This window comes from Dermochelys coriacea, chromosome 11 (assembly GCF_009764565.3).
Source record: "Dermochelys coriacea isolate rDerCor1 chromosome 11, rDerCor1.pri.v4, whole genome shotgun sequence".
NCBI classification, from domain to species: domain Eukaryota; kingdom Metazoa; phylum Chordata; order Testudines; family Dermochelyidae; genus Dermochelys; species Dermochelys coriacea.
Window position 1 is genome coordinate 71011347 of NC_050078.2, and position 13678 is coordinate 71025024.

Consider the following 13678-nt stretch of genomic DNA (forward strand, 5'->3'; position numbering starts at 1 on the left):
GCCTTTGATTTTTCTTATTCAGTGGCTTTAATGCTTTGAAGCAAAGAAGTGCGGCTAGAAAGAGTGCAGGGTAACCCAGCCATTCATATAATCTGGGAGAGTAAACACTGTGAATTCTTTTGCCCGAATAGGAAGAAAAATGCGTATCTTGTGGGCTTTCAGTAATTCATCACAAAGCAAGTGAACGTTTCTTATATCTCTAGCTGTTCCTTGAAATACATAGGGCCAGATTCTCAGCTGGGGCAAATCAACTGTGTTCCATGGAAGTCAAAGGAGCTACACCGATTTACAGCAGCTGAGGATCTGGCTCAGCATACCTCATCAAGTTTCAGTTGAAACCCAGTGGGATAATCGTGAAAAGAGCATGTGTGAAATTGTCCCACTGTGTGCAATTAACATCTCAGGTGCCGCTTTATTTGTGCATTTCAGATGATGGAGGATGCATGGATTTATTTCCAGCTGTTTTTTTTGTCAGCTGTCTGACTTCCAAGTCTTTACTACAAAACCTTGTTATTCTTTTCATTAATGGTCTTGGAGTCCTTTGTATCACTTAGGAGTTAATTGAGTTGGCAAGAACAGCAGAAAACAGTAAATGTAATTTTTAAAGCTGACTTGGTTTAATCATTTGACTTATTTGAATCTCTTCTGGCTCATTTGATTGCCTCATGTCCTTTTGGGGAAAGAGAAATATTAAATCACTACATTTTATACTTGGATGATATTTATCAGCTAAGAAGTATTACTGGGGTATGGTATTTAAGATGGGAAGCAAGTCTTAAATCATAAACTCACCACCAGTATGGCAGCATATCTGCTGTCATACAAAGGACTATATTCTTTCAGCTGATTTGCCATGTGGACGCCAGATAAAAAGCTTACATAAAGTATTATCTTGGCTACAACATGTAAAGTTATTCTTGGGACCCTTCCATGTTCGTACTACAGGATCATCCCTGCACAGGTTATTCCATAGAGGGGACTGGAAACTTGCAGGATTCCTGTAGTTATTCTGCAGGTCAGAAGAATTACTAGACTTGAACTTGGAATGAGGTTTCCATTCCTGCCTTTGGTGTCCCTGAAAGGTGAAGTGAGGAGAAGTGGTATCCCGGGCTGATTGTCATTCTGGCAGTGGCTAAAAATCAGAAAGGAACTAGCAATAGAAAGAAATGTTGATCAGTGCACGATGCTCCTGACTGGGTGGCCTCCAATGGCCAGCTGTAATCCTAACTTTTTTTTAAATGGGGGAACTACAGTTAATGATGTGAAGCACAGGTAAAGAATGGATCATCCAAGTCCTTGACAGAGGTCTAACCATACGAACTCCTGAGCCACAGAGACTGTGGCTTAGATCCTGGCCCATGCTAAGGTCACTGAATTGCCAGAGTGGCCCAAAAGGACCTTAAAACCTCCTTATACAGGGACCTGGGATTCCCCCCCAGCCCCCATGCTTGTCATTCCCGAATATCTTTTTCCCTTGTGCTGTAAAATAACCAGGCTGGGTGCAATCACAGACCTTGTCCCTGGGCAGGCTTTAGTCACAGGCACCACATAATGTCTAGTGTCGCATTACACATTGCATCTAGTGGGAGGGGAAAAAAGCGGGCCCGGGTGGAACCACCCCTTCCCCCCTTTGGGCTTACCAGACCAGAGCTGTGCATGTTAAAGAAGCGCTAAGACCTATGTGGCTTTCTCTATGTGGGAAGAAAGAAACTGCCAGGAGGAGCCCGCCCCAGAGGCCACAGGCACTGAAACCGTCAGGAGTAGGCAGCAGGGTTTGACGTTGTCCAAGTGTTCGCTATGGTTTTGACCGGCCATTCTCTTCCCTGTGCTGATTGGCTGCTTGCTCCAGCCCATCCTGCCCTCTTCCCTCACAGTCTCTTCGCCTCCGCCTCATTCCACCTGCCTGCCACACTCCCCTCCGTCTTCTCCCTCGCCCTCCCGTTGCCCTTCTGCTCTGCTAAGCCGCTCCCAGCACGGCTCCACCGGGGAAGGCTGCACTCCCCTCCTCCGGCGCCCCCTGCTGACAGTCACTCCGGTCCCATGGTGGGTCCGTCTTGTCTCGCAATTCACCCTCCAGCCAGGTCACATTTTAGACCCACCCCTTCCGGGATAACAAAAGTCCAACTAAAAGGCCCAACAGAAATGATCCATTTTTCCCCTTTGCGGCTATTCCTCCACCCGCCCTTGAGGCTCAGTCTTCAGCCCCACTCTGGGCTCAGTACTTCTTATCTTAGGCTTGTAGGCCCTGTCCTTGGGGCTGGTAGGGGAACCCAGGTCCACCCTCTGCTTTGGGACCCAGCCCAAGGACCCCGTATTAAGCAACCCTTGCAGACATGCTGTTTATCTAGGCCACTTCCTATGTCCAAGCCCTTTGTGCTGCTTCCCTCTAGCCTGTGCTTACTACAGCCTCTCTTCTGGTTCCCAGGCCTCTGGCTTTTCCCTGGGTCCTCCCAACTCCTCCTTTCTCTGCAGGAATGCTGACCCCTCAGGATTCCCTCCATGCCTCACCTCCTCTCCAGGGCCCACCACAGGGAATAATTTCAGCCCTGTGGCCTTCTTCAGACTGCCTTCCCCAAGCCCTGTCCAGAGAGCAGCAACTGCCCACCTCCTCTCTCCTGGGTTTCTCTGTCCTGGGTCCCTCTCCTGGACCACCCCTGTAGCTTTCACTTCCCCCTTTTGGGAAGAAGACCCAGCGCCTCCCCAGCTGGACCTGATAACCAGTCAAACCTGACATGCCCTCCAGGAGCAGCCAGGTGGGCTAATTGAGCTCTCCCTCCTGCTAACCCATTGTTCACCCCATCACTCCCACCTAAAACATGTTAAAAGAAGCTGGTGCTAACATACTATTGGCCTATCATCACTCTGGTCACTCTGCTTAGGTGCTCTAGCCCTTCCCCTACCCATTGCCTGTCTTGGCTATTTAGATTGCAGGGTCTTTGGGGCAGGGATTGTTTCCTGATTTACCTTTGTACAGTGCCTGGCTCAATGGGCCCTCGGCTTGGTTGGTCACTAATTACTACTGTAATAAGTAATGCATAATAACAACAAAGGCACAGCCATTTTCCTCTTGGACTTGGAAGCATCTTGGCCTAGATATGGCCAGGACATAATATAGTTTGCTTTGGGCCTTTTTGAATTGTTTTATGCTTCAGTTATGCTGAACTCTCTTTTATAAAAGATGTTCCTGGACTTAATTATTATTATTATTATTTCTTATTTGTGTTGCAGCAGTACTTAGGAATCCTGATCATGGCGAGGTGCTGTATGTACGCACCCAACAAAAAGGCATCTCCTGCCCCAGGGAGCTCACAATCATCTATTGGTGACAGGCACATGTCACCAGTTGTAGAAAAGAAAGAGTGAGACGCCACAGTGAGATGCCCAGCTGGCATTTACTGGCATAGCTCTGTTGACATCAGTGGAGCATGCTGCTTTGCATCAGCTGAGGATCTGGCCATTGCTGACAAGTTTTATGTAAATGTTTTCTGCTCCGGCTGGTTTCCTATGACAGTACATCCATCTATGGGAGGCAGGAGGGTACCTGTGTCTCTCCGCTCTTTCCTTTTCATTTAGGGCTAGATTGTGGGTTAGGCGGTACGTCTGGCAGGGTTGCCAGGATGGATAAGAAACTCCTTTTTGCCCCTATGTTGGCTACCCTGGCTTTGGGTCCAGGTGCACAGAAGTGAGCAGGAAGGGAGGGGTGGGGTGTGGATGGAGTCACGCCAAGCTCCACCTCCTCAGTGCACTGGCCTGCATTGCTAAACCAGTTCCTGGGGGAGGAGAGCAGGAATTTGTTGCTGAATAGGCCATGAATAAGTTACTATTCCATGGAGCATGGAGGACAAAAGTGGGGGATTGTGTGTTTCCTGTAACAGAGCAGCAATGCACCATCCCTTCTTATGGTCTGGGGCCTGGAGGCATGATCTAGCCCTTATGTATGAATGTGCTCTGATCATTGCTCCGCCAAACTTCAACTATGCAGCCTTGTCTATTTCCCACTATTTGTAGTATCTTCTGCTCATGTGAAAATGTTTTCCTTACCAGATTGCCATTTCCCATTTGGTGAATGCTGATTGTTTCTCTTTTGAAATTCACACACCTGGTTTTTGCCTGTCAATACCCACTTCCATCTTTTAAATGACTTATCATGCTAAAACACATTATAATTTGTGCATCAGCAACGCTGGTAGCACACATCCAAATACTGTTTTACTTACGTGATGCTACAAAACCCCCAGAAAACATTGGGAAATGGGACAGAACAAATGTCATTAAGAGCTGAACGTAACCTGTTACGGGACAAATCTTCTTCCCAGCTACCCAAGTGGAATCCTGTTGAAGGCAGTAGGCTAAATTCAGCCCTGGCATAACCAAGCACAACTCCCTTTGAAATCAGAGGGCATTACGTGTTCTGATGCCAGTGCTGTATTTGGTCCAACTACATTTCACCATAACTGAGAAGAGAATTTGTTCCGGTTATGGTATCTTTTCATCCACAGACCTCTAGCAGGAGTCAGCGTGAGTGCTCAGTAAAACATTAATAACAGGAGAGGGGTTTATGGTATTTACTAACGGGGGGGGGGCTATAAAATCCTTAATCCATTGACCTGGGGGTGGGAGTGGGGGAGTTGCACCCGGGAGAGCATGGGTCTGAGGCCATATATATGGCCCTAACACTGTATCGTAAGCACTGGTGAGTTCTGGTGTGAGAATGCAGTTTACACTGATCATCTCTCTCTTCTTGTTTAGGTCACACATTTGGTGCTGTGAAAAACAAAACAAAAAATGAGGAGACTTCGGCATTTGCCGCTAGCGGCAATCTTTTGCCTCATGCTCTCAGGCTGTTGTATGGTTGATGCTCAGCAACAGGGAGGTAAGGCTCTGACATCCTTAGAGGGTTTATGATTTTCAAAACATGGATGATATTTCCTGTTGTGTTTGTGGACTGTTTTAAAAGGTGCATGTTGAAAATATATTGTGACCTGTCAATGTTTTTGACTGAGAGTTAGTCCGAGCATAGTAGATGCTTATCAATTTGTCACAAGTCAGTCAGCGTGAATGCCAATTCATAGACATGCCGGAGAGGGCTCTCAAGTTATCCTAAGCATGTAAAGCGCAAATGGTGTGTCAGTCTGATGTTGCTTTTTGTTGCGAGTGGAGCATTTACATCTACTGGATTGCCACTCTATGTATTGTCTATGCTTCTTGGCAAAGGTAATTTGCATCCCTTATATCAGGGGTGGGCAAACTTTTTGGCCCGAGGGCCACATCTGGGTGGGGAAATTGCATGCAGGGCCGGGGCAGGGGGTTGGGGTATGTGAGAAGGTGCGGTGAGCAGGAAGGGGCTTAGGGCAAAGGGTTGGAGCAGAGGAGGGGTGCAGGATTATGAGGGGGCTCAGGGAAGGGGATTGGGGTACAGGAGGGTTTCAGGCTCTGGCCTGGCGCTGGTTACCTGGAGCTGCTCCGAGGTGGCAGCAGTGCTCACCGGGGCCAGGGCACGCTCCCTGCCTGCCTGCCCCGGCCCCGGGAAGCGGCCGGCACCATGTCCCTCTGCCTCAGAGAGGGGAGGCAGAGGGCTCTGCACACTGCTTTTGTCTGTGGGTACCTTCCCCAAAGCTCCCATTGGCCGCGGTTCCCAGTTCCCAGCCCATGGGAGCTCCGGGGGAGATACCCATAGGCAAAAGCAGCGCACGGAGCCCTCTGCCCCCCCCGCCAAGGGCTGCAGGGACATGGTGCCGGCCGCTTCCTGGAACAGCGTGGGGCCCATGGCGCCATGGGGTGGTAATCCCGCAGGCCGGATACAAAGCTCTGAGGGGCCGGATCCGGCCCGTGGGCCATAGTTTGCCCACCTCTGCCTTATATGACCAAAAGCATGGGAAGAAAAATGGAATGTTGCAATGAAAAGAACACCAACTTCCAGCTGTTGTCACTGATGACCACTGACTGCATTATTGTGCAGAAAGCTTCTTTAGTTTTCTGAAGGGATCTAATAGCATCTTTTGGATTGTAACTAGTTTAATAGGAGTTCATTGGGAGTAGAAAACACTGGGAACCCAGTATACAGAGGCCAATTCTGCACCTTAGTCCTTATTGACACTAGCAGGAATCTCCTTGTCCAAGCAAAGGTTACAGGGTTTGGATCATAGAGCATAAATTGCTTGTAAGCAATACTCATATATATTAACTTTACTTAATAACTAAGCCTGCATTCTGACTAGCAGAAAAGATTTCCTGGTGCTAAAAAACCATGCTCCAGGAATTATTTAGTGGAACTTTGATCCTTTAATAACAAAAGGCTAAAAGGTGGCTTTAGGCCTGGATCTTGCAAAGCACTGAAGCATGTGTGTGACTTTAAGCTCATGAGTAGTCCCGTTGACCTCAATGGCCCAGCTCATCAAAGGTAGTTAGGTGCCACTCCAGTGAGAGTGCATAGGGGAATTGTCCCAGAGATAAGTATAATGCTTGTGCAATGCAGAAGGGGCAGCGCCTATGGAAGAGTGCAATGCATGCTGCTTCCCATGCTAAATGTCATAATTTCTCACCCTGGTGCTCTGGGAGTGCCAGGTCTGGGACTAGCCCCTGTGCAGGTGGAGTGGAGGATGGCTTTTTGCATCTTTCCCCCTCCTGGTGCCCCTGCACAGGGCTATTCACAGTCTAGCTTCAGGTTTTACGGAGAATAAGGGGCTTCATTTGATAATGCAAAATAGGCCATGTCTGAGGAAGGGTTTGGGCATCATGGACTTATTCAGCTGACCTGTAGAAAATCCTAAACCAATCTGTTTTTTTAAAGATGTCAAAATCGTTGCTGCTGCTGATATAATATTTCTAGTGGATTCCTCTTGGAGCATTGGAAAGGAACATTTCCAACTTGTTCGGGAGTTTCTGTATGATGTTGTAAAATCTTTAGCTGTGGGAGGAAATGATTTTCGTTTTGCCCTGGTCCAGTTCAGCGGAAACCCACTCACAGAGTTCCAGTTAAATACGTATCACTCTAACCAAGATGTCCTGTCCCATATTTCGAACATGCCTTATCTGGGGGGAGGCACCAAGACTGGAAAAGGATTAGAATACGTAATCCAAAACCATCTCACTAAAGCTGCTGGAAGCAGAGCAAGTGATGGCGTCCCCCAGATTATTATAGTGTTAACGGACGGACGATCCCAGGATGATGTCGCTCTGCCATCATCTGTCCTTAAGTCTGCTGATGTAAACGTGTTTGCAATTGGAGTGCAGGATGCAATGGAAGGGGAATTAAAGGAAGTAGTGAGTGAACCCAGAGATACGCACCTTTTCAACCTAGAGAATATTACTGCTCTCCACGCCATAGTAGGAGACTTAGTGGCAAGTGTTTGTACATCTCTGACTCCAGAAATGGCTGGAGCAAAAGGAGTGATTAAAGACGTCACAGGTAATGGCAAACTGCTGTGCTGAGACATTGCCGTACTGATCCTTGAGATAAGTATGGTAATTGCTGGTATTGCACTGTTTAAAGCCTTTGTAGGGGAGGACGGAGATGGACGTTCAAAGGTTTAAAAACAAAGGTTTCCAAGCAAATCGTAGAGTAAAAGCCTGTCACTGTTTGCAAAATACATTGTCCTCCCTGCCAGATTATAAAATCAAGCATTGTCTAGGTCTGTAAGTCAGCGATATAAAAAAAGCATCATGCTTTCTAATGCAGGCCTTGATCCTGTGATCCAATCCCCATGGACACAAAGATCAGCCTGCTTGCATGGAGCTGATTGCAGGACTCACTAGCAGTCTCATCCATAGGAAAATTTTATTCCAAATGAATGGGCTTAATAATGAAAACAACTGCAGAAATCCCTCCGGTAGTCATTTTTGTGCATTCATTAACAGAACACAGGTTTAGGGATTTTTGTAAGAAAATATTCTTATGAGACAACATATTAGAAGCTTGACTTTAAGGATCTTTACATCTAGCCCCTAATATCATCATTTGATATCTATGGATATAAATGTGCTAAAAGAGGCACACACCCTATATGCTGCCCAGTTGGAAGACAGTCCCAGCATATTAGCTCTATGTAATAGCTCCAGCTGCTACTGAAATGTGAAATAAAGCAATAACGGCAGCAATAACGGCAGCCATAGAAATATTGCCCCATAAAAGCCTCATTGAAGTCATTGAAAAAAACTCATTGAAGTCAGTGGGGAGACTGTTACTGTCTTCAGTGGGGCCGGGAATTAGTCTTACGGGCATAAAATATATCTAGATAATTCAGTTTGTGAAATACAGTGGATCACACTTATCTTGTCTAATTCAAAGCCCATCAGCACCAATGGGAGCCATTCCATCGACTTCAGGAGGGTTGGGATCTGGCCTGTAATGAAGTTGTTTGGGGATCATTTTCTCTCCTCAAAACTTCGCTATAAGCAGAATCTCACTATAGGAAGTGAGGACCAGTTTGGAAGATGATCTTCTCTTTGCACTGCAGGGAAGTCCCCTGCACTTCCAGGAGGCACTGATCACAATAAGAAGCTTCAGGAAGGCCATGTTTGCAGTTGCAGAATGTTACAGCTTTAAAAACTCTGACTATTCTTCCAGCTCCTCACTGGGAGCAGTTGCAGCAAGGATGGCTCCTTCCTCCTGTTGGCTCCCTGCTTGGTAAAGTGGCCGAGACCAGGCTCCAGAAATTTCGACTTCCCATGCCCACTCTAGGATAGTGGCAGCTTTTCTTCTCTTCTCCTCAGTCTGATCAAAGAAGGCGGGCAAATTGGTAATCCCCTGTGCAGTGCTGCAGTAGAGTGCTAGAGCAGTAGGACCATCTTGTAAAACAAGGGAATGTCACCTTGGACCCCCCTGACTTCCATGGTGCTGCCCTGGATGCAAGTGAGGGCAGAACTGGGCCAATGAATGGACAATTTTACCCCTTTATGCAATTATGAAGTTGGAAAATGACTGCACATTCCACATAATAAGGCCGAGTGATCAAACCTTTGGTTTTATTCCTGAGACTCCATCTAAACGTCAATAGCATTTGGGTAATGTAAGACAATAGCGATATACAAGATATAACATTAATCCACTCATTCTGTCTTGTCTAATTAACCTCTCATTTCAGTCCCACCAGTTGCTATCCATCATTGCATGATACTTTGCACAAAAATGCGTGAGCACAGGCCTATAGTTTTGCTAAGTATTTGATGGGGCAAATAGACAGATCATTTGCAATCCATGGGAAAATTAAACTTTTTTCCATCAGTGAGCTAAGCTTTCTCAGTTATAAACAATGGATTTTTTTCAATATATGAAATAACTGTGATACCTGATGCTCTGATTGCACTCTATAGACAGTTCAATATTTTTGCCACTAAAGGCCAAATCCAACTCCTATTGAAGACAATTTGCATTTTGCCATTGCCTTAATGTGTGGAGGATTGGGCTGGTATATGAAACATCTTGACAGGTAACCAGACTAATGTATCAAATTCCCTATTGGCTCATGGACATTTTTATAGAAGAAAAAATTTTAAAGCCCAAAATACATGTTTATTTCTGTGAAGGAGTATTTCTGAGGTTACGTCCATTCAAGAATAATTTTGGCGAGTGTTATATTTCCACAAATAAAATGAAAGGTAACATTAGTACATAAGCTGCATTTTGTCACTGTGTAATTTACACAACCTATATATAAATTATAATAAAAGTAATGGTGCGGCTGATGATCAATGCTGGATTGATATTGGGACATAGCTCAAGCTGATCATCTGTCTAAGATGACTTTATGGTGCCATTCATTTAGCTGGTAATTGACTTTGGTGCTATTCATTTAGCTGGTAATTGACTTTCATTCATTTTATCTTGTGATTCCATGTAGCCCTTTTTTGTAATCTTCTCCACCTAAAAATGTCATGGGCATTAAAATACATGAACCAGAAGTGTAAGAGGAAAAACAGAAGTTGTATTTGCACTCTAGAAAACACAAACTTTGACAGCCACAGAACTGGCTAGAGTGAATAGGAAAGTCAGCCTTGAATTTGCCCTGATGCCTACATTAAATCTTAGCTGTCTGTCTAATCTGACACTCTTTGCTTAATAGTGTAACAAGCATGCTTTCGTTTGTCCTCCATCATTGGCTTGTTCCATCAGTGTGTTCGTAAGTACAAGGTTTTTACAGTGATGACAAATTATCCAACGTTTGCATACATTGTATTCCTGTTTCCTCCTGTACAGGAACTACTCATACTATGATGATGATCACAATCGAAACAACAGTCAATAAATTAAATACCATTATTAAAAAGAGAGCCACGACACATGAAACAGATATAAACAAAGCCATGTATTGTTCAAGATATTTCCTCTGCTTTTTTATTGTTATGTGGGCTGAGTACATCACAGTCTAAAATGATCAATTAAATTAAAATTTAAGGACTTTCATAGCTTTTGACTAAATCTCCGAGCCCTTAGTAGTTCTTAACCATAGCTAAGGTCTTTAGTCAGTATTGTTTATGGGGACTGAAATGGCTCATGAGATAGGTAAAGAACTAGAGCCTTTTACTGTACCATACAAATCACATAGTTGCATCATTTGATGGTATTTTGCAAAAGTGGCTCCTGGCAAAGACCAGAGGTGAAATGCTGACCCCATCCAAGTTACTGGGAGTTTTGCCATTGACTTCAATACAACCAGGATTTCGCCTTAGGTACTTTAAAGCTCAGAGTCAGAGAAGATTTCCAAAATCAACTTGTCAGTTATTTATTAATGGCTTCAAGATTGCTTAGTTGTATCGTGGAAACATCTGAGTCCACTTTGGGGTATATTCTGCCCTTCATTCATTTGTAAAACTCCCATTGACATTGATGAGCACAAGGAGGGAAAAACAGACTGTTTAGGAAATTCTTAGTCTGCTTTGGTAAGTCCTGCACAAAAAGAGGTCCTGCCTCTTTTTCCAATTCATAATTCATTTGATGTACATATTCATGTAAGGTGTTTGTGGCCATCCAGGTTATAAGTAAGGTTGGATAATTATGTCATGACTGGTTTCATCAGCCTGTTTTAACATGATTCTGCATTATTTGATTGAATATCCAGTGGTCATGCAAAAATACAAAACCAGATACTTACATTGGTAACCAATGCAAAGTTCTGTGTTTGCACAAAACCACAAATACAAGCACATTTATTTGTGGTCTTTATCTGCATACTTATTGTACTTGTAATGATAAACTTGTCCCACTAATATTGTGCATGGACTGGACAACCGAGAATAACGTTCTAAAATGAAATAAACAGTCAATCATACAACCTTTTTTATTGTTGTTCTACAAACACATTTTAGATATTGGTCACTCAGTGTAAAAAAAAAACAATATATTCAGCCAACATTTCAAACATACAACACAGCAGACTTCCAAATAGAGGCTGAAACTTTCCATATAAAAAGAACCATACCAGCTGTGAATGTAATTTTACAACATAGCAGTTACATTTTGTCTTGAAAAAAGTGCAATGAGATAACTTCCCCTGAATTTAACCATGATTACAAATTATGTTCACATTTCCACTGATTGCGCAAATGTGTGTTTATGTATAAATCTGTTTAGTTCTTTTGAGTCTCCTAACTTCTGTAAATATTTAGACAATTTGCTTCCTCAGAAATTATCTAGATTTCACAAAATTCTAAGCTCTAGAGTTTTCCTCCCAGTAAAAATATTGTCCTGGTATTTAACTATAAAAATGAATTTAGATTCTTTCAAAATATTATATTGTCTCATGAAACAGTTATTTGGTCTGCTAACTCATATTCAATCAGAATGCAGAACTAAGAGGCAAATGTCACTGTCCTCAATAAACGTGTGTTTTGTTTTCCCATTTTCGTGTTTCTTACCGTTTTCCAAAGAAACATGTCAGAACACTGTACAACTGCATGTAATCACTTGTTTTAATGCTTTCACCTTTTGCATTTCTTTTTTTAAAGCGCAAGAATCTGCTGACCTTATTTTCCTTATTGACGGATCAAACAACATCGGAAGTGTCAATTTCCCAGCCATACGTGATTTCCTTGTAAATTTCATTGAAAGACTCTCAGTTGGAACTCAGGAGATACACATTGGGGTGGTGCAGTATAGTGACCAGCCCAGAACTGAGTTCTCTTTGAACCGCTACTCCACAAAAGCTGATGTTCTGAATGCAGTGAAGGCACTTAGTTTCCTTGGTGGTGAGGAAGCTAACATTGGTGCAGCACTCGAATCTGTGGTGGAGAACCACTTCACACGGGCAGGAGGCAGCAGAATAGAGGAAGGCGTGCCTCAGGTTTTAGTGCTGATAAGTGGTGGAGAGTCTAGTGATGATATCCGAGAGGCAGTGTTAGCGGTGAAGCAAGCTAGTATATTTTCATTTAGTATTGGGGTCCTGAATGCTGACAGTGCAGAGCTTCAGCAGATTGCTACTGATGGAAGCTTCACATTTACTGCCCTGGATATTCGTAACCTTGCTGATCTTCAGGAACTCTTACTGCCAAACATTGTTGGAGTGGCCCAAAGACTCATTTTGTTAAATGCCCCAACCTTTGTTACAGAAGGTATGTATGCATTTATAGAATGTTGTATTTCATTGAATGAATGGCCTCTTGCATGTTTAAAACACATCTCTGATATGTTCTCTGAGAGAGAAAAGAGAAGACACTGGGCTACTTTGAGGAAACGCATAAGCCCAGCAGGTGATGCTTTGACCTCATACTATCAGAACAGCATTTTTAAACAAAATAAGCAGGGTATAAAAAAACCAGATGTGAACTCCTCTGATTTGTCAGTCTCTGAAAAACACTTGTGTCATTCAAACTTACAACATATGTTGCTATAAAGCTTCAGTAGAAGGCTTAAGTGTGATATTTGGTCAGGGAAGTTAACAGATGTAAAATTCAGATGAGGACCATCCAGTGTTATAGACAATGATATGACTGCAGATTGGGGTTACTCATTCTTAGTCATTAGTTAAGAAGTAACTAGTAGGGTTGGCCCCAACGTGCAGCTTTCATATCCAGATCTAGATTTTGAACAACTACTATGGTGAGAGGATGTTCAGAGCCAATTTGGGTTCAGCAGGGAGCTAGCTGGAATATTTTTTCCCTCCTGAAAATGTTCATTTTTCACCAAAAACAAACAAACAAGCCAAAAAATGTTTTTTTTTCTTTTCAGTAATTGAAAACTGAAATGTTTCAGCAGAGACCTGATTTTTTTTTCTTCTTTTTTTTTTTTAAGTTTTTTGGTTTTCTGACTAGGCAGAGGAAAGCAGAAATGTTCAGAGGAAAGCTGAAATTTTTGGCAAACATTTTCCTTTAGTCAAAAACAGTTTTCCACTGAAAAAAGTTTTGCTGGAAAATGTCAACCGGCCCTAGCTCATGCCCAGCCCTACTACATTAAGGGTAAAATTCATTCCTGGGCAAAGGGCTAGTTCAAGGCCTAGGCACTACTTAGGTCCATTATTTTGAAGACATAAGTGGCACAACTTAAGTAGAACACAGATGTTGTACAGACCATCTGTATAGGGATGAGGAGGGAGGTTGCATTAGAGGACACCATGACATTGACCTTAACTTTTTTTAAAAAAAAGCAACCCTCAATTATTTTTAGAGGCAATCCCTATCCTATTAACATAATTTATCCTTAATTACTGTAGCTGAGTTGGTTTGTAACTTTACATGGAGGCAGTGA

General features: G+C 43.5%; 1 protein-coding gene across 1 annotated transcript in view; it reads left to right on the forward strand.

The window, feature by feature from the left end:
- COL6A3 (collagen type VI alpha 3 chain) overlaps positions 1 to 13678 on the forward strand; it is a 118744-nt gene that overhangs the window by 21709 nt on the left and 83357 nt on the right. Inside the window, 3 exon segments of the mRNA XM_043505734.1 lie at positions 4750 to 4873; positions 6791 to 7408; positions 11944 to 12546. Of these exon segments, the coding sequence (XP_043361669.1) occupies positions 4786 to 4873; positions 6791 to 7408; positions 11944 to 12546 (1309 nt within the window). The 5' untranslated portion in view covers positions 4750 to 4785.